Below are 24,706 nucleotides of genomic sequence, written 5' to 3' on the forward strand. Positions count from 1 at the left end.
AAAAACTGCATTTTTAGATTTTCTATTCTTTTGAGTGAGGCTTGGATGGCTATGTATTTCCCCTTAGGACTGCCTTTGCAGTATCCCTTAGGTTTTGGACTGTTGTATTTTCATTCTCATTGGTCTCCATAAATTGTTTAATTTGATTTTTTGATTTCCTGGTTTATCGAGTCATTCCTGAGCATTATGGCTCTTAGTCTCCAAGTGTTTGAGTTTCTTCCAAATTTTTCCTTGTGGTTGAGTTCCAATTTCAGAGCGTTGTGGTCTGAGAATATGCAGGGGATAATTTCAATCTTTTGGTATCGGTTGAGACCTGTTTTGTGTCCCAGAACATGGTCTATTCTTGAGAATGTTCCATGGGCATTAGAATAGAGAGTATCTTTGGTTCTGGGGTGTAGTGTTCTATATATATCTATGAGGTCCAACTCGTCGAGTATGGCATTCAAAGCCTTTGATTCTTTGCTTAGTTTTTGCCAGGGTGTTCTGTCTATTTCTGATAGTGGAGTGTTGAGGGTCCCCTACTATTAATGTATTTTCATTTATATGTCTCTTTATTCTGGATAAGAGTTGGCTTGTGTATCTTGCTGCTCCCCTGTTGGGGGCATATATATTTATAATTGTCATATCCGCTTGTTGAATACTTCCCTTAAGAATAATATAGTGCCCTTCTGCATCTCTAACTATAGTCTGTAGTTTAAAATCCAATTTATCTGATATGAGAATTGCTACCCAGCTTTCTTTTTGAGGTCCATTTGCGTGAAAGATGGTTACTCCATCCCCTTACTCTCAGTCTGAATGCATCTTTGGGTTTGAAATGAGTCTCTTGTAGACAGCAAATGGATGGAGTCATTTCTTTTTATCCAATCTGCAACCCTGTGGCGTTTATGGGATGGTTCAAACCATTTTTACATTAAGACTGATTACTGAGAGATATGATTTTAATGTTGCCATGTTGCCAGTAAAGTCTTTTTGTATTGGCTGTGACTTTCTTGTTCTGTATCACTCTTGGGGCCTTTTTACTTTTATAGAACCCCGTAATATCTCCTGTAGGGCTGGTTTTCGTGAGTTACAAAATTGGTTAGTGACTGGCGATTCTGAAATGTCTTTATTTCTCCATCAATTCTGAATGACAGCCTTGCTGGATAAAGGATCCTTGGCTGCATGTTTTTCTCTGAAAGAGCTTTAAATATGCTCCCCAACCCTTTCTCTCATTCCAGGTCTGTGTAGAGAGGTCTGACGCGAATTCTGATGCTTTTGCCTTGGTCGTGAGAAATTTCTTTGCCCTGGCCGCTTTCAATACTGTATCCTTGCATCTAATATTTGCGAATTGCACTATGACGTGAGGCGTGGCGTAGGTTTGTCGAGGTTGAGCTTGGAAGGGGTCCTCTCTGCCTCTTGGACACCGAATGTTTGTTTCCCTTGCTAGATTAGGGGAAGTTTTCAGCTATAATTTGTTCAAATATCTCTTCTAGACCTCTGTTTTTCTCCACCCCTCGGGGATGCCGATGATTCTAACATTGGATCGTTTCATTGAGTCAGTAATCTCCCGTAACCTACATTCGTGGGCGTGGATTTTTAAGACCATCTTCTATTTTCATATTTTTCCTTATTAACCCATCCTCCATTCACTAACCCTTTCCTCTCTCGTGACGACCTGGCTGTCAGAGCTTCTAGTTTTGCCTGCATTTGGCTCATAGAATTTTTAATTTCTGTCAGATTCGCTCTCATTTCTGTCCTTAGGGATTCTATATTCTCAGTAACCTTTTCGTTTATACTTTTTTCAATTCTACTCATCATTTTGACCATCGTTACTCTGAATTCCATTTCTGATAATTTGGTTACATCCATATCCATTATTTCTGTGGCAGAGGCCACAGTCTCACTGTCTTTTCTTTGCTGGGGGGGGCTTCTCCTTCTTGTCATTCTGATGAAGAGAGGTTGCGGGGTTTCCAGAGCCCAAATTATTGACTGGGTCCCAGGCCGTGCCCCTTGTTTTATAGGGATCTTAGGGATGTGGGCTTCTTCTTTAAAGATTTTATTTATTTATTTATTTATGTGGCAGCCAACCAGCGAGAGAGGGAACAGAAGCAGGGGAGTGGGAGAGGAAGAAGCAGGCTCCCAGCGGAGGAGCCCGATGAGGGACTCCTTTCCGGAACGCCGGGATCACGCCCTAAGCCGAAGGCAGGCGCTCAATGACTCTCACCAGGCGCCTCGGGTTGTGGGCTTCTTGATTTTTCAGCCTGCCTTCTGGGAGGGCCTCGCCGCCGATACTCAGGCAGCCCGGTTTGAGAGTCTCCGCATCCCCTGCGAGGGGGATGGGGATGGCACTCTCTGAGCCAGTATTTCCAGGCTTTTTTCTCTGGCGGCTTTCCCCTGGCGGTTTGCTGTGCCTCTTCTGAGAGTCAGAGCAGCAGCGGCCAAATTTCAGCCTCTGTCACAGAACAGAGGATTGACCCGTTCTCTACTAATGTTCTGGCCACTTTAACTCTGTTTCTGTTGGTGCTGCTCAACCCTGCAGCGTCCCGGGATGTGCGCCCCACACCCGGCGTCCCAGCCCTCACTTCCAGGGCCGGCGCGTCTCTGTCCTTTGTGTTTCTAATGCCGCCAGCCGCCCAGCCGCGCTCCCGGATCTCCCGGTCTCAGTCTGGATCCAGTGAGCGCACGGGATTCGAGTTCGCCGAGATGCCTGGTGGGCGCCGCGCACCCGGCTCACGGTCTCAGTCTGCTGTTTTGCGGGTGCCGACCACGAGCCCGCCCGCTCTCCCGTGCAAGTGGCTACCGCTTCCCGGCGCCCGAACACGGCGGCTCCCTCCCCCTTCCGTTTATCTTCCGATATCTGTGCACAGTTTCATGGCTCCCCGCTTCCTACCTCAATACTCAGCGCTGGAGATATTCATTTGTAGAGATCCAGATGCGTCTTCCTGCGTCTCAGGCTGGTTCCGTGGTTGTTTAGGCTGGTTCCGTGGTTGTTTAGGCTGGTCTGGTACCTATCCAGCTCGACTCGGAGGACCGGCTGAAAACCTCATTCATGAATTCTTATTCTCAGAAATTTATCATCTTTTCTTTTTCTCTTCTTTTATTTTTATTCCATATTACCCTAGAATGTTACCTTGATATATTATAATTTTAAGAATACAGTATACTTAAAAATTGGTCATTGAAAAAAAATCAATCATTGATCACCCTATTATTCTGTTGCAAAAAATTTAGGTGATTAAAATGTGTTTGTTTTAATTCACTGAATTCATAAGCTCTGACATTAAAATTTTCTTCTGAACTGAGTAGTAATTTTACTTATTGGTACACAATCAAAAAATATAAATATATAAATTTTGATCAATTATTTTTATAAAGGTAATTTTTAAAATATAAATTCATATTTCAATGGATGAATTATTTACAATCCAGCTCTGTCATTTATAAGATTTTCATACTTGCACAGGCATTTTTAAATTCTTCTGTACTGGTTTACTTTGCTTCGTAAGTATTGATATCTAATAACACATTCTTGCACTTTGTTCTTCTTTTTAAATATTGCTTTGGCTAATCTTTTTTCTTGTCCAAATAAGTTCTAGCAAAAATCTTACTGTACTGAATTTCTAGGTTATTTTGGGAAGAAACAACATCTTTATAAATTTAAGTCTTCCTATCTGTAAACATGTTTTGACTTCCTAATTTTATCTTCTTCAGTAGCAAATAATACATTTGATACATTTGTCCCAGTGCAAGCTTTATTAATCTTTTGTTAGATTTATTTCTAGTTACCTTTCACCTTTTTGCCTTTATAATAAGTGGTGTCTTTTTTTGTTTTTAAGACTTCATTTGTTAGAGCAGTTTTAGGTTCACAGCAAAACTGAGGGGAAGGTACAGAGATTTTCCAAGTGCCCTCTGCCCCAACACATGCATAACCTCCCTCATTATCAACATCCTGCACCAGAGTGTGGTACATTGTTACAGTTGATGAGCTTACATTGACGCATCATTATCACCTGGAGTTCATAGTTTACATTATGGTTCACCCTGGGTGCTGTACATTCTATGTGAGTTTGGACAAATGTATAATGACATGTGTCCATCATTATGATATCATGTATAGTATTTTTACCGCTCTGATTTTTAGCTCTGTGCTCTGTATGTTCATCTCTCCACACCTGCACCCCTCAACCCTGGCAATCGCTGGTCCTCTTATTGTCTTTATAGTTTTGCCCTTTCTGTAATGTCATGTAGTTGGAATCATACAGTATGTAGCCTTTTCAGATTGGCTTCTTTCACTTAGTAATCTGCATTTAAGGTTCCTCCATATCTTTCCATGTGTTTTTAGTGCTGATTAATATTCCATCATCTGATTGTACCACAGTTTATCCATTTACCTATTGAAGGATATTTGGTTACTTCCGAGTTTTGGCAATTGTGAATTGCCATCCATTTGCAGGTTTTTTTGTGTGAACATAAGTTTTCAGCTCCTTTGGTAAATACTAAGGAGTACAATTGCTGGTTTATATGGTAAGAAGATGTTCAGTTTTATAAGAAACCATCAAACTATCTCCCAAAATGACTATATCATTTTGCAGTCATAAAAGCAATAAATGAGAGTTCCTATCATTGAGAATGAGGGTTCCCATGATCTAGTTATTTGGAAACTTTCGGGAAATCACCCAGTCTCCTAGAATTGAGGCACTGATTTATCAGAACTGATTTAGTAGCATTTAAGGTAGGAGAACTGAACCTGTAAGAGCACTGTTTTCTGCTGTTTCAGGTGTTATGTATTTTCATACCTGATGTTGACAGCAGAGTGTTGTTTTCTTACTGCCAAACAGTTCTCAAAGCTACTGTCCCCACTTTGGGTAAGGAAAGGCAACGGTGGTTGTGTGGCTCTCAACATAAGAGAAACGGGGAATTCAGAGTACTTTGGGTGAGCATGCAAAGCTTGCTTAGCAGCTGCAAAAAATACTGGTGCTCCAAATTAGTAATTTACTTCCTTTCTAGCCAATATGATTGTAGGGCAGATAAGCGTGTATTCAGTCTGTGATACTTTGATGACAAAAGCCAAATACCGATGGTAATTATGCAAGGTCTTCTGCATGCCAATAATTTCCTGTTTGTGGCTTCATATCAAAATGTTGTGCAGTTGTCATTATATCAGTTTATAAGGCTTCCTTTGTTGTATTCTGCTTGTCAACATGTAGAAGATACCCCATAAAATGTTGCCCTTTTTTTTCACTTGAATCCCTAATAAGAAAACCAAAACAGTACATACATTTTCTATATCCTTGCATTCTTATTTAATACTCAATTCTATTTCATTAAATTTTTGGACTTAAAATTCACGAATGGGTCATGTACCACAATTTGAAAAATACTGTAAAAATCACTGCTTATCAAGTAGCTCATCAGAAACAAATGAAAAATACCTTATTATTTTGTAGTAGTATTCCTAAACTTTCTGTTGTTGTTGAAAAGAACACCATAGTGCTTCATCTGAAGTATCAATCGATCTGTGGTTGAGGAGGCTGACAGTCTGTGAGAGTGGGGAATTTCCACTATGGTTACCCCCTCAACCATCTTGTCACAAACAACAGAGTCAAATCTCATAATCCATCTGTTAGGGATGATTGTTTTTTACTTGTGTTTCCTTTTTCTGGCTTGTCTTTTCCTTAATTTATTTTTTAAAAATATTTTTGCTGAAGCATAATGGACACCCTGTAAAGTATAAAAATCTCAAGTTGTACAACGTGATGAATATCTATTAGTATCTCGTGTATAATCACCACTCAAAGGCTCCATTGTACCAACTTTGTCCCAGTTGGCCACCACTCCCTCCTTTACATTGGAACCACTATTCTGACGTATTAGCGATTACTTTTGCCTGTTCTTGAACGTCCTAATAAATAGAATCACACGGGGCGCCTAGGTGGCGCAGTCGTTAAGCGTCTGCCTTTGGCTCAGGGCGTGATCCCGGCGTTCTGGGATCGAGTCCCACATCAGGCTCCTCTCCTGGGAGCCTGCTTCTTCCTCTCCCACTCCCCCTGCTTGTGTTCCCTCTCTCGCTGGCTGTCTCTCTCTCTGTCAAAAAATAAATAAATAAATAAAATAAAAAAGAATCACACAATATATACTCTTTTGTGATGAGCCTCTTTTTGCCCATCATTTCATCTGACTCATAAGATTTCTTGAGATGCCATGTTTCAAGAAGGTAGAATTGCTGAGTCAGTCTAAGTCAGTCCTACTTTTGTTTAAGTTGACAAAAAAAAAAAAACAACTTATGATTTTGGAATACTATGGCATTTAGATCTAAAAAATGTAATTATTATACTGTGATTCTAATCATCATTGCTATATTAAAAAATTCATACCATGCTACACCTGCGTTTAGCACAAGGTTACATATAGAAAAGCAAGGTTGGAGCCTAGATTTAGCAGAATTCTAAACTTAGCAACAGCAGACTAGAGTCTATCATAATAATATGGTGGGTTTACCATCCTAATTAAATGTCATACAGGGATTATCTTAAAATCACAGAGAGAACACTGTAAATTCCCTAAAGTAGATTTTTTCACAGTTTGGTTTCTTGCTAAATCAATTTGGGGGAGCACAACCCCCGTTTTAGCAAGTGAGAGAATAGAATGGAAAATATCATAATGAATTGTATTTGAGTGAGTAAGGTTTCACTTATACTGGGGTCATGATACAAAAGGTATTGCTCTCTACGTGTAGCAGTATGTACTCCTCTGTAAAACATTAGATATGTACACTGAACAACGACAGTGTACGTGGTATTGTGTTAGCTATTCCAGCACATTCCTAAAATAAACAAAAGTCAAGCCTGTCCCTCAAGGAATTTAAGGTATCATATAAAGAAAGGCATGTACTCAAATAATTATAGTTTAAACTGTAGCATTGAGTGATAAGGCTGTAGTTACTGACAGAGCTCAGAATATTGAGAGAAGATTCATAACAGACTTGGCCTTTGAGTGAGTTTTAAATGATATAGGGATTTTATCTGCTTAAGAGGTGAGCAGAAAGTGATGAGAGCATTAGCATGAATATAAAAATATATATAATGTGATGGTAAGCCGAGGGTCATCTGGTTTTTTTAAAAGGTAAGTAGGTACATGCAGATCAGTGAAGGAAGATGGCCTAAAAGGGTAAATATTACACTTAGAAGTTTGTACTTTACTAGTAGTCGGTGAGGAGCCATTAGGGAGAATTGTCACATGATCAAAATAATAGTTTAGAAATGGTAATCTTATAACAGTGTTGGTCATCTTGGAAGGGAATGAAACTGGTGGTAGGAAGTCTAGATAGTGGACAAAGGAAAGAGTCCAAATATAGCATATTAAGAACTAAACTATGTTGAAGGTGAGGGTAATGGGAAGGAATGGAGAGACAGATATATGATATTTACCAACAACAAGAAGTATATCACCCTTAAGACTTGCATTTGGGTGTAAGAACCTAGGGAGAATGAGTTAAAGATAACTGTAGAGTTTTGATTAGAATGATTAATAGTAAAGATAACTGTAGAGTTTTGATTAGAATGATAATGGTGCTGTCAATAAAAATAGGGAAATAAGAAAAGTGGAGGAGACGATAGGTTGGATTTTAGAGAGTAAGTTCAATACGCTGACAGGTGTAAGTAACCAAAAGGTCATTGGAAATAAGGAACTGGACACAAAGGGAGATTTGGAAATGATTCAGAGGGTGATAGTTGAAGCGTGGCATTGGACGTGATCACTCACGGAGAGCTTGTAGAGAAAAAGGGAGAAAGGGACAAACTTTGGGGAACCCCCCTCCCATTTAAGGAATGGAAATAAAATTAAGTCATGAGAAACAGCCTAAATAATTCTGAAGGGTAGGTGCGATAGTGGGATATCAAAAACCTAGGGAAGAAAAAGTTTCAAGGACAGATGGCTTAAGCAATGTTACATGAAACAAAGAAGAAAGTTGATGGAGGGGTGCATTTATTTTGCCAAATACTAGGTTAACTAGTGACATTGAGCATAATTATTTTCAAAATGTGGGGATGGGAGGAAAGATATATAAAGCAAATTATAAGAAGTAGAGGAGTGAGCAAGAGAAAGGAAGGAGAAAATAAGGGAATATACAGAAACTTTAAGGAAAGGAGGTAATTGAATGAGTTTCTAATGGAAGGTTTTTATCAAAAAAAAAAAAAAAAAAAAAACCGAAAAAGAAGGTTTTTATCAAAAAAAAAAAAAAAAAAAAGACCTGAAACAGACATTATTGTTCTGTTGAAGATGAATTGAGTTTCAGAATGAGACCAGTGGAATAGTAGCTATCCAGAATAGAGTGGAAATGATTTACAGTGTTATTTACCGGGTGTTTCAGAGGTCAGAGGACCGGAGGGTCACAAATGATACCAGGAGAACCAGACAGGAAAGGAATGGAGGAAGGTAAGGGTAAAGTCCAAGAATTGGAAACAGGTTAGAAAACAGTTATCTGTCTGGAATCATTTGAAGTTAAGTAGCAACAATTCATTTCATCTGTTGCTCGCTTAGTTGAAGCATATTGGGACTCTTAACACATTACTGAGCACCGAGAGGGTTTTCACAGAATTCACAGGTACCATCTATGGCCAGTTCTGTGGCTGTTGAGTTTTCACTGCTTAGCCTGAAATAGCAGTAGGATTATAACACATGTTGTTTTGTTTTGTTTTGAAGTCATAGTTTGTTCTATGGTTGGTCAAGCCTAGTGTTTTGCCTCCTGAAATGGTACTGTGAGCCCCTTTCTCCATGATTTGCCCCTGTGTTTTAAGCTCAAAGTTTATAATCACATCCCTAAAACCCCAGTCTATAGTTTCACTTTATATATATATTATATATATATAATTAGCTCTGTTGTCTAGATTCTTATCTAGACTTTTGAATTCTGTTTATTTCACATGTAGGTAGCATGCAAGGTAACAATAGACTTAGCTGAATGTTGAGTAGCAATCTTTCCCAGAACACTGTGTTTTGCAGACATTAGTCCAGATGCCACAGAATAAATAAAGGTGTGGTGGTCAGGGGTATCATCAAATAACCTGAGGAAATGCAACAAGTTATTTATTTCCTTTAGGGATATTTAAAATGCTCATTAGCATATTAAGGATGTTGGAAGCCCTGCAGGAAAGAAAGTTCATTTTTTTCTAAATCTTACATTTTTCAAATTGACCTGACCACAGGGACTTCTACCACCATCACCACCACTCAGTTTGGCTTTTGTGCAAAACCTAGTTAATATCCTTTAGAACGTACTTTGGGAAATACTGTTACATTTGAAAATGTATTAAAAACTAATCCTAAACAGTATAAGAATGAATTCTATGAGTATGTGTTGAGTACTCACGAAAGAGTAGAGTAACAGGGACAGACGAAGATGTTGTGATGATGTAAATTGTGAAACAAATGGCATAGATACCTAAAGGTAACTGTCAGGACCAAAGGAACCAGTAATGTGCAGGAAAAATATTTCTCCCCCAAAACTGAGGAATGACCTCCTACTTCAGTTGTGCTAAGATTTAGAAATCAAACCTGAATTTGTCATTTCTATTCCATCATGATTTCTGTTGGACGGTTAGTAAAAATCACAGACTAACGTCAGACCTCTGTGGGAATCTCAGGGTGGCCGTTTATTAGCTGTGAAACCTTAGGTAAGCTGCTAACCTTCTGAGCCTGTTTCCTCATCTGTTAAACGGAGACAAGGTTATAGGAAGAATGTAATATTGAATGTATATAGCCCTTAGCAATGTATCTGCGCATAGTAAGTTTGTAATAAATAGTATTACCATTAATTATTTTTTTAACATTTTATTTGTTTATTAGAGTGAGAGTGTGTATAAGTGGGGGTGGGGGGATTGGGAAGGGCAGAGAGAGAGGGAGAAGCAGGCTCCCTGCTGAGCAGGGAGCCTGACAACGTGATCTGGGATCAGGATCTGAACCGAAGGCAGAAGCTTAACCGCCAGGCACCCCGTCATTAATTATTTTTATTATCTTTTGTTACTCTGCATTCACCTCTCCTATCTGAAGGGCTCTGCCTTAAGCCCATACTTACAAAGCAATCATTTTCTCCACATAGTCCTTTAAATTATATTTTCTATACTTTTTTTTTTAGTTCTGTTATAATTTAAACATACAAGATGGCTGTAATTAGACTTGGATTTTTACCTCTGATTATATTGTTATTGTTTTTTTACCGTGTAATTAACTGTCAGAGAGATCATGGCAGCAGTCAGAAAAGAGGAATTGCCATCTCTGCTATTTTGCGATGGTTGCTGTTCACTTGTGCATGAATTATTAATATTACCTTCAGTCCACAGTTTCTGTGCGGGAATCTTTTTAAGCTGCTTGGTTGTTAACATTGTATTTCATTTAGTTAAAACAAGGCATGCAATCAATCAGTGATTGGGTTCATATAAATTCTCTTGGTTGATAATGTACAGCGTTTTGTTAGCCTCAGATACCATGTACTTAGGGTGGGTATCTTTGGGGAGTAGTTTATGTTAATAACTCAGAAAGTCTTTTTGACATTATAAACACAATCTTGGGATTTGGACTTTTAAGAGAAATTATATTGTTAAAATTGATGACATAAAGGTGACAATAGGATATGTATACCTTACGATCACCTAGATTCTGTTATAAATAACAGCAATGCAAAGTTAAGCTTAAACCAAGTTACCCCCGATTGCTTTAACATTCTCTTTCATCTAATCAAATGACTCCAAAGTAAGAAACTAAATTTTGTTATTAAAATGCAAAAGCTTTAACACTCGTCAAAAAGGATTTTTATGCTAGTTCTCATAATTAGCATCTAATGCATAACTTTTTTCTTATATTTTAATGTTGACAGCTCCTTCCTTGTGATTCCTCAGAGGCAGATGAAATCGAAAGGCTTAAGCGTGAAAAAAATGATGCCCTGGAGGAAGTGAATACACTCAAGGTAATCTCCAATTTTTGCCTCCTTACATTTTGTTGAGAAAAAAAGAAATGGAAGAATATTATTATATTTATTATACATTATCAAATATTTGATATTATTTGTGTTCATGTTATGAACACAAATTCATTTATTCAGTAGGCCTTTAAAGAGTCCTTTTTGTTTGTTTGTTTACATACTTACTACATATATTTCTCAATACCCATGTGAGACTCAGTGTAGACAGTGGTTTTTGCTCATACCTGTGGATCTGGCTACTTCTCACCTCTTTTTGTTCTCGTATTGGTGGCAAGGATGAGAATCCAACAAAGATTATATGAGTCAACAGAACAAGCCATGACAATTTTGGATCCTTAAATGTTCACAGGGCAATACGTTTTTTCATGTTCGTGGGCATGTTTCAGAGGCCTCTCGTTTTGGTAACATAATTTGGAATTAAGGTAATATGATTAAGTGAAAAAAAAGACACACAGCATGCCCAAATATAGTTTAAGATTTTGGTTCTTTTTTGGGGGCGCCTGGGTGGCACAGTGGTTAAGCGTCTGCCTTCAGCTCAGGACATGATCCCGGCATTATGGGATCGAGCCCCACATCAGGCTCCTCTGCTATGAGCCTGCTTCTTCCTCTCCCACTCCCCCTGCTTCTGTTCCCTCTCTCACTGGCTGTCTCTATCTCTGTCGAATAAATAAATAAAATCTTTAAAAAAAAAAGATTTTGGTTCTTTTTCTATATTTTTGTTCTGTTTTTAGTAGAATATTAAATTTAAATTATACCCCAGTTTTCACAGAAACCCATTATATTTTTCAACTCTTCAAGAAAAGCGGTATAAACTACTTGATTTACCCTTAACTCGCCATAGGAATATGTTTTTTTCAATTATTTTAAATTATTTTCTGAAATAAGTAAAATTCTGTATTTATTTACTTAATTTTTATTAAAGCAATATCTTTACACCTCTCCCAAATAGGAAGACATTTCCTTCCTGCCTTAGTTTTCAAATTCCAATCTCTAGAGGAAGCCATTGTTAAACACACCTTGTTTATCCTTTCAGAGACTTTTTCTCTATACAGCCAATTATATTTCTAAAAATAAATGTATATGTGCATTTTAACTTTTATGTAAATCTCTTCACACTGCACACACTTTTACAACTTGCTTCCTATTGCTTTTTTCTCTTTGTTGGCCTTATATCTTGGGCTACTTCTCAAGTTAAAATGTGCAGATCTGCCAAAATCTTTTTTTTTTTTTTAAGAATTTTATTTATTTATTTATTTATCAGAGAGAGAGAGAGAGAGAGAACACAAGCAGGTGGAAGGGCAGAGGGAGAGGGAGAAACAGGCTTCTTGCTGAGCAAGGAGCCCGATGTAGGACTCCATCTCAGGACCCTGGGATCATGACCTGAGCTGAAGGGAGCCACTAACCAACTGAGCCACCTAGGTGTCCCCCCACCAAAGTCTTCTTAAAGGTTTTCCTGTCATCCAGTGGTTCTGTCCTAGGTTATCTAGCCAGCTCCTTTTTTTTTTTTTTTTAAGATTTTATTTATTTATTTATTTATTTATTTGAGAGAGGGCACAAGAGCAGGAGCAGAGGGGAGGGACAAAGGGAGAGGGAGAGAGTCCTCAAGCAGATTCCCCACTGAGCAGGAAAACGGATGTGGGGCTTGATCCCAGGATCCTGGGATCATGACCTGGGCTGAAGGCAGACTCTTAACCAACTGAACCACCCAGGCGTCCCTAGCCGGTTCCTTAATGATGAATTATTTAGGCTGCTTCCAGTTTTCCTCTAAAAATAAGTCCATCGTAAATAGCTTTGTAGCTGTATCTTTGAGCAATTTCTACAACTGTAAAAGTACAAACTGAATACATTTCTGAAAGTGGAACTGCTTTATCAAAGGATATGGACACATAAAATTTTATACATGTTACCAAGTTACCCTTCAAAAGGCTTTACCAATTCATGTTCCTTCCAAGTGTGTTCGAGCATTCCATTACTAAAGGAATTATTTTATAGACTTTTTTACAACTTTGAAACCACCTCTATATTTTTTGGTATAACAGTTAAGAATAAAGATGAAAAAACATATATTTAGTTTTAAGAATAAATTGGCAATAATTTCCTCATATTCTCTTTGAAAACATCTCCAATGATGGCTATCTTGGTAAAATAGCCTTTTATATAGTTCATCTCTGCATACGCCATTAAATCTCATGGTTCATCAGAACTTTCAGAGGCGCCTGGGTGGCTTAGTTCATTAAGCATTAGACTCTTGATTTTGACTCGGGTCACGATCTCAGGGTTGTGAGATCGAGTCCTGTGTCGGGATCTGTGCTAGATATGGAGCCTGCATAAGATTCTCTCTCTCTCTCTCTCAAAAAAAAAAAAAAAACAACTTTTGGAGGCTCTCAGATCTTTTCATTTTCTTAATGTTTATCATTGTTAAATTTAATGCTATGTTTCATTTTTTATTTAAATATCAGTATTAGTTATTAGAATTTTAACTTAAAATTGTTCCCTAAAGAGCTCTTCAATAAATCAGGGTTTTCATTTAAAGTCTATGACATGTAACTAAACATATCCTAATGTGACAGGACCTGAAATCCCAGATAGAGCATATTCTATATTTTATAATTACCTTTACACAGAAACCTGTCTGTTGGCTGAGAACTACTTGCTTGGCCATGTAAAAGAGTTTACATAGCCATAAATACTTCTTCGAGGTAACGTGTGTACCTTCAGTATTTCTACTTGTCTTACACACAGATAACAGAGGTTGTTCGATGAAATTCATAGAGTGTGTAGGTGTTCTCTCATCACTTGCAACATCTCTATTCTTCATCTCTGATTTGAGACACAAATAAAAATGAAACCAAGATCATTTGATGCTAGTGGCTAATTTTTATTTGATAAGAATGATTTTTTAAAAGTGCTATGGGCTTTATTTAACTTAAAGGCTTTCTGCAAAGTTCAGATTGCTACTGCTTTGCAAAGCTGAATGAAAATAGATGTATTTTCCATTTACAGATGCAAAAAAACTAGGACACAGAGTGAAGGTGACTTGCTAGAGCATAAAAGCATGAGAGCCAGCAGTTTCTTGGCTCCTAGTCTGTGGCAGATTCATTAGATTGCTATATTAAATTCATCTTCATATACCTTCATTTCGTATCTTAGATAAGAATGAGCTGAAATATACCAGGAAACAGAATGCTTCTTATAAACATTACAGTGTTGCCATGAATATTTACAACTCAATTTAATCTTCAAGCAATTCCTCTGCTCAAGTTTATAGTAAAATGGTCCTTAAATTACTCTTAGTATTTCTGATTTGATCAATAAAATGTGGATTTATTTGTGATATATTTTTAAAAAGCTGAATGGTTTAGGGTATGTGCTTAAACTAATTTTAATTTCAGAGATAATAATATTTAATTTGCATGCATAATATTATTTATTCTACCTTAGTAACTATTACTCTATATTTTGGTTACACTAGTCATAGCTTCATTTGTATGGATAATCATCCAAGCACAAGATAAATTAGAAAAACAATAGTCAATCCAGTTTCATATGTCCTCTTTATTGTGGTAAGAGACCTTTATTTCTAAGTTGTAATAATAATGCTTTGATTTTAGAAGCTCTTTGGTGTTGATTGCTATTGCCCAAAATTTAGTTAGTATTTACATATTTTCATCCTGATTGAATTATTTTGGAGCTCAGATTTTGAGATTATACAAAATGGCTAACTAAAGTAACAGAAAATGCATTTACATCACAATTGTACTGTAAATAACTAATTACTTTTAAATGATATGTGTACAGCCAGAAAAGTGACTGAGAACTGCATTTTCAGATTGTTGCCATCGAATGTTTGGAGAATTTATAAATGTTGAAATAAAGCCCTGAAAGTGATACTTGTTCATACATCATAATTTGTTATTAATTCAGTGGTTTTTAAATATAGGAAAAGTTATTTGAATCAGAAAGGCAGAAGAAACAGTTGACAGAAGAACTCCAGAATGTGAAACAAGTAAGTGCCATGTATTGTATATATGTGCTTTGTGTTAATGTGGGTAAACATATGAGGTATACAGCAGTTATGCTGTATAATATCTCAGACCTTAGATGTGAATAATAGAGTATAAAATAGCATTAAGTCTTTAAAGCAATCACTTTCAGAGGCTGTATCTGTGCTGAAATCCTGCTACTATTGCTCAAAGAAATTGCTTTCAAAACCAGATAATCATGGTTATCGGAAGTAAATGATCAATCTTATTGCTTTTCTATTCTTTTCTCTTTCTTTTTTGCTTTTCCTTTTTCCTTTTCTTCTGTTACTCATGCCTCACTTTATTAAAGAAAATAACATAACAAGAAAAAAAAACCTCCAAGGCAGAGCATTTTTTACTTTTATTTTTTAATACTAAAAAGTAAAAATTTATTTTTACTCTACATCATTCGTCACAGATTTTAGGTAGCTTGCAACAAAGCAAATACAGTGGCAAAAACAAATACAATAGATATACAAGTAAATAAAATATTGAATAAGGGTAGAAATATTGAATAAGGGTAGAAATATTGAATAAGGGTAGAGAGATAAAAAGAACATAGCTAGAGATCAGTGGAAATCACCAGATTTTGAATTTCCCAAACATCTACCCAGAAAACATAAAGTCAACAATGAAATCAAATAAAATCATATAGGACTCATACTTTCAATATGACTGTGACGTAAAACACCACATCCTTCAAAATACATATAAACAGAGTAAAAAAATTTCAACAAAGTCCTGCAGCCTTCCTGCCACTGGAAATTGGGATACAAGAACAGAGGCGGTAAGCCTTCAATGACTGAAAAAGAACAGGAAAAAACAAAGCAATTAGATGAAGTACAAACACAATCACCTCCAGAAAATTGGGTGGTACTCAGAACTTGAGAAAGTGTGTGCAACCAGAAGTGGCAGCCTTGGAAAAATCATTGCTTCTGGGGGATAACCAAATGAACAGAAACAGAGTGGTATCCCTTGGAAATGAGGCAATAAGTAAATAAGAGGGGGAAATTACAGATCTTGGAGAAATGAAAGAGAAACAAGACATACCAGTCCTTTCTGTCTACCCCCACCATGACCTTCAACATGATCCATAAAGAAGCTGCACGAAGAGGGTACTGTTGAACTAAGAATGCCATCCGTGGAGGGTAGGGGGATGGAATAGGAAAAAAAAAATTAAATCTGTCCCCCTTACTACAAAGCAACTGTGAAAAATCAGACAATATGAATTAAAGCTTTCCTTCTGATGAAAACTCTCCAAAACAATTCAACCACAAAGTTGAAGAAAACTAACACAACACTCCAAATTCAATTAAATATCCTCAAACAAAGCATTTAGCACTAAGAAAAAACACCTCAAATCAGAAATTTTAAAAAACTAAGAATAGAAATGATATTTTTTTAAAAAGCAGGAAGAAATAAAATGAGAGTTGGTAAAACTTAGGAAAGAAATAGATGAAAGGGGGGTAAACAGAAGGCGGAATGAACCATGAGAAACTGTGGACTCTGGGAAAAAAACTGAGGGCTTCAGAGAGGAAGGGGGTGGGGGATCGAGATAGGCTGGCGATGGGTATTAAGGAGGGCACATATTGCATGGTGCACTGGGTGTTATATGCAAATAATCATGGAACACTACCTCAAAAACTAAGGATATACTGTATGGTGACTAACATAACGTAATAAAAAATTATTTAAAAAAGAAGAAAGAAATAGAAGAAAAAGACAAAAGCATATCAGAAATGAAAACTAAGTTTGTAAGTTGTCCAAGAAATTATCCAGACAAATGAAAAGGCATTGGAAAAACAAAAAAAACACCACAACCAGGAAAATGATAGTAAAATAAGGAAGTAAAAGAGTTTCTTGAAGAAGTAAAACAGCTGAGGGGCGCCTGGGTGGCTCAGGTGGTTAAGCGTCTGCCTTGGGCTCAGATCATGATCATCCTGTTATTGAGCCCCATGTCTGGCTCTCTGCTCAGTGGAGGACCCGCTTCTCCCTTTCCCTCTGTCACTCCCCCTGCATGTGTGCTCTCTCTGTGTCAAATAAATAAATAAAATCTTAAAAAAAAAAAAAAAAGTAAAGCAGCTGAGCAACACTAATATTTAGAACTACAATCCATGACAACTTTCCAGAAATAAAAGAAGACCTGAATCTGTTAGTGGGTACTAGGGAAATATGACCTAGAAGGATCAACTCTAGGACATATCCAGTAAACTTATCAGGCTTTAGAGATAGAGGGGAAAATGCAGTGCCTCCAATTGAAAAGATCAGACAATTTACACAGGCAATAGAATTTGACCAGCATCAGTCTTCTCAACACAATAAAGTAAGGCCATGGTAGAGTAACATTTTCAAGAAACTAAAGGAAAGAAAGTGTAAACCAAATTGTACACAGCCAAGCTGACTTTCAGATATCAGGGCCCTGGAAAAACCATTTGGAATGTGCCAGTATTCAGGGAATACTGCACATATGTAGTATTCCTGAAGAATCTAGGAGAGGATGAGTTTCATCTAGCCAAAAAATTACTGGAATAACTTTGTCCAGAGTTTCCTAGAGAGTGAACGTTTCACAGATGTTATTTTATAGCTAAGACCAAAATGAGAATGAGTTTGCAGGTAAAAGAATAACACGTTACTAGTACATGTCTGACAAAAAAATCAAAAGATGCAACTTATTTTTAAAAAATCAGAGGATTAAAAGGAGGATGTTAAAAGAGGAAAATATAATTTAACCACTTTGTTGTATAAGTAAAGGTATCATTTAAAACTGATATCAAATAGTAAAAGATTAGGTAAAAATAGAGATTTCAGGCACTATAAAAAAGTAATAATACAAAAGTAACCTATAGAATAAAAATACAAATCTCCCTAAATACAAAAGAAATTTTTAAAAAGCAAAAGGAATGCACAAAATAAATACATATAAATATAATATATGCACACAATAACTTCAACAAAATATGACCAAATTGAGACCAAACATAATAATTATCTCAACATGAATGGGATTAACTCATCTATTAAAAGGTTGCCTTAGGAAAATATAGTTTACCAAAACTGACCTCAGAAGGGATAGAAAGCTTAACAGACCAATTTCCATAAAAGAAATAAAGTTATCAAGAAACTGCCCTCTAGAAAAGGACCAGGCCAGATGTTTCACAGGGAAGTTTAATCAAACCTTTGGCAATCCCAAAACTACATAAGTATCCTCTGGAAGATTAAAAAACAAAAAAAGAAAAAATTTCCAAATTCTTTTTTTTTCTTTTGAAGCTAGAGTAACATTGTTACCTAAACCTGATAAAAACAGCACACAAAAAATGAAAATGCAATTAGACTAGAATAACAACTAGGGATATATGAATTAGAAAAAATCTGTCTGCTTGCAGATGACATAATAGTAATCCAGAAAACTGTAGACAATCAGTGATAAAGCTAACTCAATGAAAAATTCACAAGCTAGCAAGATATAAAATTAATATGCAAAACTCAGTTGCATCCATATACACGAATAATAACCAGTTAGAAGTTTTAGCAGTTGAGAAGCCAAAAATGAGGTTGAAAAATTGGCAAAAGACATGAACAGACTCCCAAAAACATGATAAAAAAGTCCCTTAATCATATGAAAAGATAATCTTTCTCATAATGAGAGAAATACCAGTTGATTCTACACTGAGATAGGACTTCCATCTTCTAGTAATGATAGAGGAAAACACTGGCAGAAGACATCTTCCAACAGAAAACAACTTTAAAACCTGGGCGTTATACAATAGGCAGCTACCAAAGGAATTGAAGAATGAACATAATCAGACAGACTGCTTGCTCCTCCTGGCTGTAAGCCTGGAGCTAACATAATCTGACACTGGTGGAAATGGACCACACTTAGAGTCACTTGATATTCTCAAAAGTTCACAGACAATTGACTGGAGAAAAGATGCTTGTTACAATACATGGGGGTAGAATAAGGGAATTTTTGAGAAAAAAAAATGAATCTCAACCCTTCCCTTATGTCATAATTAACTGAATGGATTATAGATCTAAACATAAGAACTAAAATAATTAAATTCTAGAAAAAAACTTTTGTGATCTTGGGTTAAGCAAAATTATTAAACTATAACCTAAAATTAGTAAACTTTACTATATTGAAATTTACTATAGATAAATTCTACCTTAACAAAGGTTTGTCTGATTGTTTTTTTAAGAAAAACTGTGCCAATACCGTTTCTCACCCATCACATTAGCAAAAATTCAAAAGCTTGACAGTACTCTGTTGGTGAGGATATTTCAAAACAGGCATTCTCATTGGGAATGCAAAATGGTACCCCTATGAAGAAGAACTGGTAGTTTTAACAAATCTACATATCATTTACCCTCCTACCTGACAGTCTCACATCTAGGAATTTACCCTGAAAATATACCTCTAATAATATTAAAATACATATGCACAGTATTGCAATATTATTTGTAATTAGAAAATATTGAAAACTACCTTAATCTCTCTTGAGTAATATGGAGTGATTTCCAGGAGATACTACCAAGTAAAAAAAACAAAGTTCAAAAGAGTATATATAAGTATGCAATAGTTAAAAAACAAGAGCAGTTATATATCTGTTTATCTTTTATAAAAGACACCAAAGGAAGGATAAACTACACAGTGATGAAACTGGTTATCTACAATGTGGGTGGACACACGGTGGATAAGGTGTAGAAAGGACTGACACCCGTCTGAGAATAACTTTTTATATAATTTTTACTTTGGGGTACATGTTAATATTCAGCACATTCAAAATTATAGAAAAAGCAATAAAGGTAAGGAAGGGAAAATGAACTTAAAGCTACAAGCAGACCTAAACAAATCAATCCATTTGTATTTCAAATGAATACCATATCCATCCTAAAGAAAAACAAAAGAAAACCAATTCAAGTGACCTCTGAACACAGTATTTGTGTTCAGACTTTGACAGGTTGGGTTGAGTTGGAAAAGAAGTGCAAACAAATCCTGAACCTTTTTTAGTATTTTTTGTTGTTGTTGTTTTAGCGGTATGGGCAAAGCAATTCTTTTTCTTTCTTTTTTTTTTTTTAAGAGATTCTATTTATTTATTTATTTATTTGACACAGAGAGAGAGAGCACAAGAGGGGGGTCAGAGGGAGAAGCAGACTCCCCCTTGAGTGGGGAGCCCAAACCGGGACTCAGTCCTGGAACTTCGAGATCATGACCTGAAGTGAAGGCAGACGCTAAACTGACTGAGCCACCTGGGCACCCATGGGCAAAGCAATTCCGAAACCAATTTTAGATGTAACATAGGTTTTAGCAAATGTGTTGATTGTCATTGACAGCCAGAATCTCAATGAAAAAGCATAGACATACAAAACAGAATGAAAGAAGTCACAAAAGAATCCTGTGGATCAGACTGCAATTTGCAGGTATTGTGAAGGCATCATTTCTAAAATATCTATGTGTATGTGCCTATGAATGTGTATGTGCACATATCTATATGTGTGTTTGCATATATATATACACATTCCCTGGCTCTGTCAGCTGTAAGAGCCAAGAAGCAGACAACCTAATAGCATATCTAAGTGCCCAGATATCATTCACTACTAAAGCAATCCCGTTTCCTTGAAGAAATGACTAATGTAAGCGTTGGGGTAAGTACAAGGCAAACTTGGAACATCTAATTTTCCAGAAAATAAGGAAGTGCTCAAAATGACGGGGTCTTGTCACAAGGAACAAGCTTGAAAAGGGCCAAATCTGGAAGAACTTGAGTACCAAAATAATTAAATACAGTAACAAATTGCAGACCATTGAAAAAATAGTAATTCATAAGTCCATACCATTAGTAAATAGATTAATTAGTTAATTAATGGGGAAAAAGGAGAGCTCTTGCTCATTGTAGACTGTTGAATGCTGACGTAACTGCAGAAAGCCTGCCAGATTTGGGAATTCAGCATTTTACATCTGTGTTAGTATAGACTGAATCAGGCTGGAGTCATCAGATGCTAAATCTAGGGGGAAATTTTGATGAAGAGCAGAGTATTTACATATTTACATGATTTTAAAGTAGCTCTCTATAAACTGCTTATTAATTGCTAGGGGAAAATAATAATTATACAGTAGTGAAATAAGACAACACCTTGACTGTTGCTAAAAATTGATAGTACCACTGAAGAACAGATGGAGAATGCGACTCCAAATGTGAAACCTTGAAAAGGACACATCACCTATGTAGTATTCCGGCTGAGAACATGTAACCGGAATCTAGCCATGAGGAAGTTGTATTCTTCAAAAATATCGATGTCATTAAAAAAAGAAGAAAGAAAGGCAATAAAATTTCCCAGATTAATAATAAGGGATATTATTGGGTCAATTGACAAAAGTGGAATATAGATGGTAAATTAGGTAAAAGTATTGAATCAGTGTTAAATTTCCTAAATCTGACAACTATACTGTGGTTATGTGAGAATATACTTAGGAAATACTGAAGTTTTTAGGGGTGAGGAGCCACGATGCACCTAACTTACCCTCAGAAGGTTAAGAAGAAAGTGATGTGTGTACATGTGTGCATGTGTTGTGTATATGCATCTGTACACATGAGTGTGCGTGTGTGTGTGTATTTATATATGAGAGAGATTGAGAATATGCAGAATCTCAGCTAACAACCTCTAAATATCAGCGATTTACAAGAGTGCTTTATTTCTCATTCATGAACATGTTAGCAAAAGGGTGAATCTGGTGAACTAGGTAAATCTGGGTGAGGGGTATGAGGATGTTCTTTGTACTGTTCCTAATTCTTGCAACTCTTGGGTACATTGAAATTATTTCCAAATAAAAAGTGTTTAGTCCTCTATATTTTGGCCAATTTTCAGACTCTTGTTAGGTATTTTTGTACTGTGGTTGGTATGCCTTTTTAGTTATTTTAATTCTGTATCTTCAATACCTGTATCAGTTTATATGGCCAGGCTTTTTTTTACATTTTAGTGTTTCTTTGCATCCTGAAGGTAGACATTTATACATCTTTGTTAATTTTTGCATTTAGAACAAATTAGAGGGTGGATTTTTTTCCTACATTTAATTAAAATTTTCTTTTCTCCTAAGTGCTTACAGATTAAAAGCTTTAGAATATCAAGAATGCTGGACAAAATAATTACGTTAAGGACTGATTAAGAAATGAATCTAAAGAAAAATTAAGTTTTGCTTTTTTTTTTTTCCTTGCAATACCTACTTCTTCCACTTGAGGCCCTCCTGTATTTATTTCTCTGAACAGATTAGTTTCTATTAGGGAAGGTCAGGTCTTCATGAATAAATTATCTAAGACAAATCTGTATCAGAACTTAACAGTATTCAATAGGAAAGGATGGGACATCGATGAAAAAATAAACAGGAAAAGGAATCTTATATGAAGAATTGTGAATTAGCATGAGGGGTAATGTAGGAGATAATGGGCTTTGAAGTTAGACACACAGGTTTATCCGGATCTTGCCTCCTTCTTTGCTCTTGACCTTGGGCAAGCTACTTCACCTCTTCAAGCCTCAGTTTTGTCATTTCTAAAATGAGTTTGATAATAGGATCCCTCACAAAACTGTCAGAAGTATTAAGATAAATAGTATAAATGTGTACAGCTCATAGTAAGCACTCAACAAATATGAACTATCATGGTCATTATAATAAATAATAGAAAAAGAAATATTAGGTGCTGAAAAAAGATGTGGGAATGATTTGTTTTAACCATTTGATTTAGAGGAGGAAAATCTAATTCTGGCTGCAAGGATAATGAGACTTTTTATAGAGAGGGTAATACATACGTGAACTGGGCCAGACATAGAAAGGAAAGAGCATTCCAGACAGAGGGTACGGCATGCAAATCATGGTGTGAAAAAAAAAGTCTTGTCGTGGGGCATCTGGGTAGCTCAGTTGGTTAAGCGTCCAACTCTTGATTTTGGCTCAGATCATGATCGAGCGCCACGTTGGGCTCCACGCTGGGTGTGGAATCCGCTTGAGATTCTCTCTCTCTCCCTCTTCCTCTGCCCCTCCCCCACCCTCTTAAAAAAAAGTCTTGAGAGTCAGAATAGGCCTTTTGCACACTAACTGTACTAATATTTGTTAGTATATTTGTGTCTTTGTGTCTAAAAATATGATATCTGTCTTATAATTTGTTCATTAGAGTCAAGACTTTCAGAGCTTAAAACTGTCAGTAATATAGTAGGTTCCTCAAAAATAAGAGCTTTGATTTATATTCTTTCATCATCATCATCATCATCATCATCATCATCATCATCATCAAAGGCCCAGGAATATAAGGGGGCTATGGACAGATGAAAAGTGTTAGGAAGTGACATTTGGGTGGGTATGTTGGGACCAAAGCATATAGGCACTTGAATACCAGTCTAAGATTTCAGACCTCTGAGGATATTTAACAAGGGAAAAAATTATCAGCTTGCTTCACCTATAATCTGACCCCTTTCCTTCATACTCTACATCTAACTTCTTAGCCCTACTTTTTAAAAACTGCGGAATTTTACCACTTTTCACGACTTCCATCACTATTCTAAGCCACTGTGATCTGCTGCCTGTGTTGTAATGACGGCTTCCTACCAGGTCACCCTGCTCTTAACCTTTCCCCACCGCCATATGGTCTAGTCTGAACACAGCAGCCTGAAGTATCCTTTTAAAATTAATTTAGGGGGTGCCTGGGTGGCTCAGTCAGTTAAGTGTCTGACTCTTGATTTTGGCTCAGGTCATGATCTCAGGGTCCCAGCATCAAGCCCTGCTTCAGGTTCCATGCTCCACGCAATCTGCTTGAGATTCTCTCTCCCTCTCTCTCTGCCCCACCCACTCATGCTGGTGCTCTCTCTCTCTCTCAAATAAATACATAAATCTAAGAAAAAAAAAAACCTTTACAATTTTTAAATAATTTTTTATTTTTATTTTTTAAAGATTTTATTTATTTATTTGACAGAGAGACACAGCAAGAGAGGGAACACAAGTAGGGGGAGTGGGAGAGGGAGAAGCAGGCTTCCCACCAAGCAGGGAGCCCAATGTGAGGCTCAATCCCAGGACCCTGGGATCATGACCTGAGCCAAAGGCAGAAGCTTAATGACTGAGCCAGCCAGATGCCCCTAAAAATTTTTTTAGAAAAGCCAAAACTTAAGTTCGAACTCTCTAGGGATTTCCATCTCAGAGTAAAAGCCAAAATCCTACAAGTAGTAGCCTACAAGTAAATGTGAGAGCCTTCGAGAACCTACCTGATCTGCCATCCCCACACTCCTCCTACCTCAGTGACCTCATCTCTTATCACTCTCCCCCTTCCCCTCCCTGCACCATCCACTCCACTGACCTCTGACATTTACTGTGTGTGGGGAAGTTTTGTGATATTATTAATTGCTTTTGTGCATGTTATATGCTTGTCATGTTTTTGTCCTTATATCTCTGAACTACAGGGTAAGCTTCAGAGGGCAGCTATCATTGATGTGTTCTCTCATTTATATTAGAATAATATCGGACATAGAGTAGGTACTCAGTATTTGGTGAATAGATAAAGAGATGAATGAAGAATATCTGTATTTTTTAAAAATTTTATTCATTTACTTAGGGAGATCACGAATGGTAGGGAGGGGTAGAGGGAAAGGCAGAGGCAAACTCCCTGCTGAGCAGGGAGCCTGATGTGGGGCTCGATCCCAGGACCCCGAGATCCTGACCACTGCCGAAGGCAGATGTTCAACTGACTGAACCACCAAG

At 36.8% G+C, this 24,706-nt stretch overlaps 1 protein-coding gene and 1 long non-coding RNA gene across 3 annotated transcripts in view; one reads left to right on the top strand and one right to left on the bottom strand.

Moving 5' to 3' along the window:
- Nucleotides 1-24,706, top strand: part of STXBP4 (syntaxin binding protein 4) — a 223,583-nt gene that overhangs the window by 51,049 nt on the left and 147,828 nt on the right. For both annotated transcript variants that reach the window (XM_040640852.1, XM_040640853.1), the window contains exons 11-12: nt 10,850-10,939; nt 14,895-14,960. In XM_040640852.1, coding sequence (XP_040496786.1) covers nt 10,850-10,939; nt 14,895-14,960 — 156 coding nt within the window. The remainder of the gene's footprint in view (nt 1-10,849; nt 10,940-14,894; nt 14,961-24,706) is intronic.
- Nucleotides 1-24,706, bottom strand: part of LOC103681312 — a 61,550-nt gene that overhangs the window by 30,677 nt on the left and 6,167 nt on the right. The window lies entirely within an intron of this gene.

This window comes from Ursus maritimus, unplaced genomic scaffold (genome assembly GCF_017311325.1).
Source record: "Ursus maritimus isolate PB19 unplaced genomic scaffold, ASM1731132v1 scaffold_24, whole genome shotgun sequence".
NCBI classification, from domain to species: domain Eukaryota; kingdom Metazoa; phylum Chordata; class Mammalia; order Carnivora; family Ursidae; genus Ursus; species Ursus maritimus.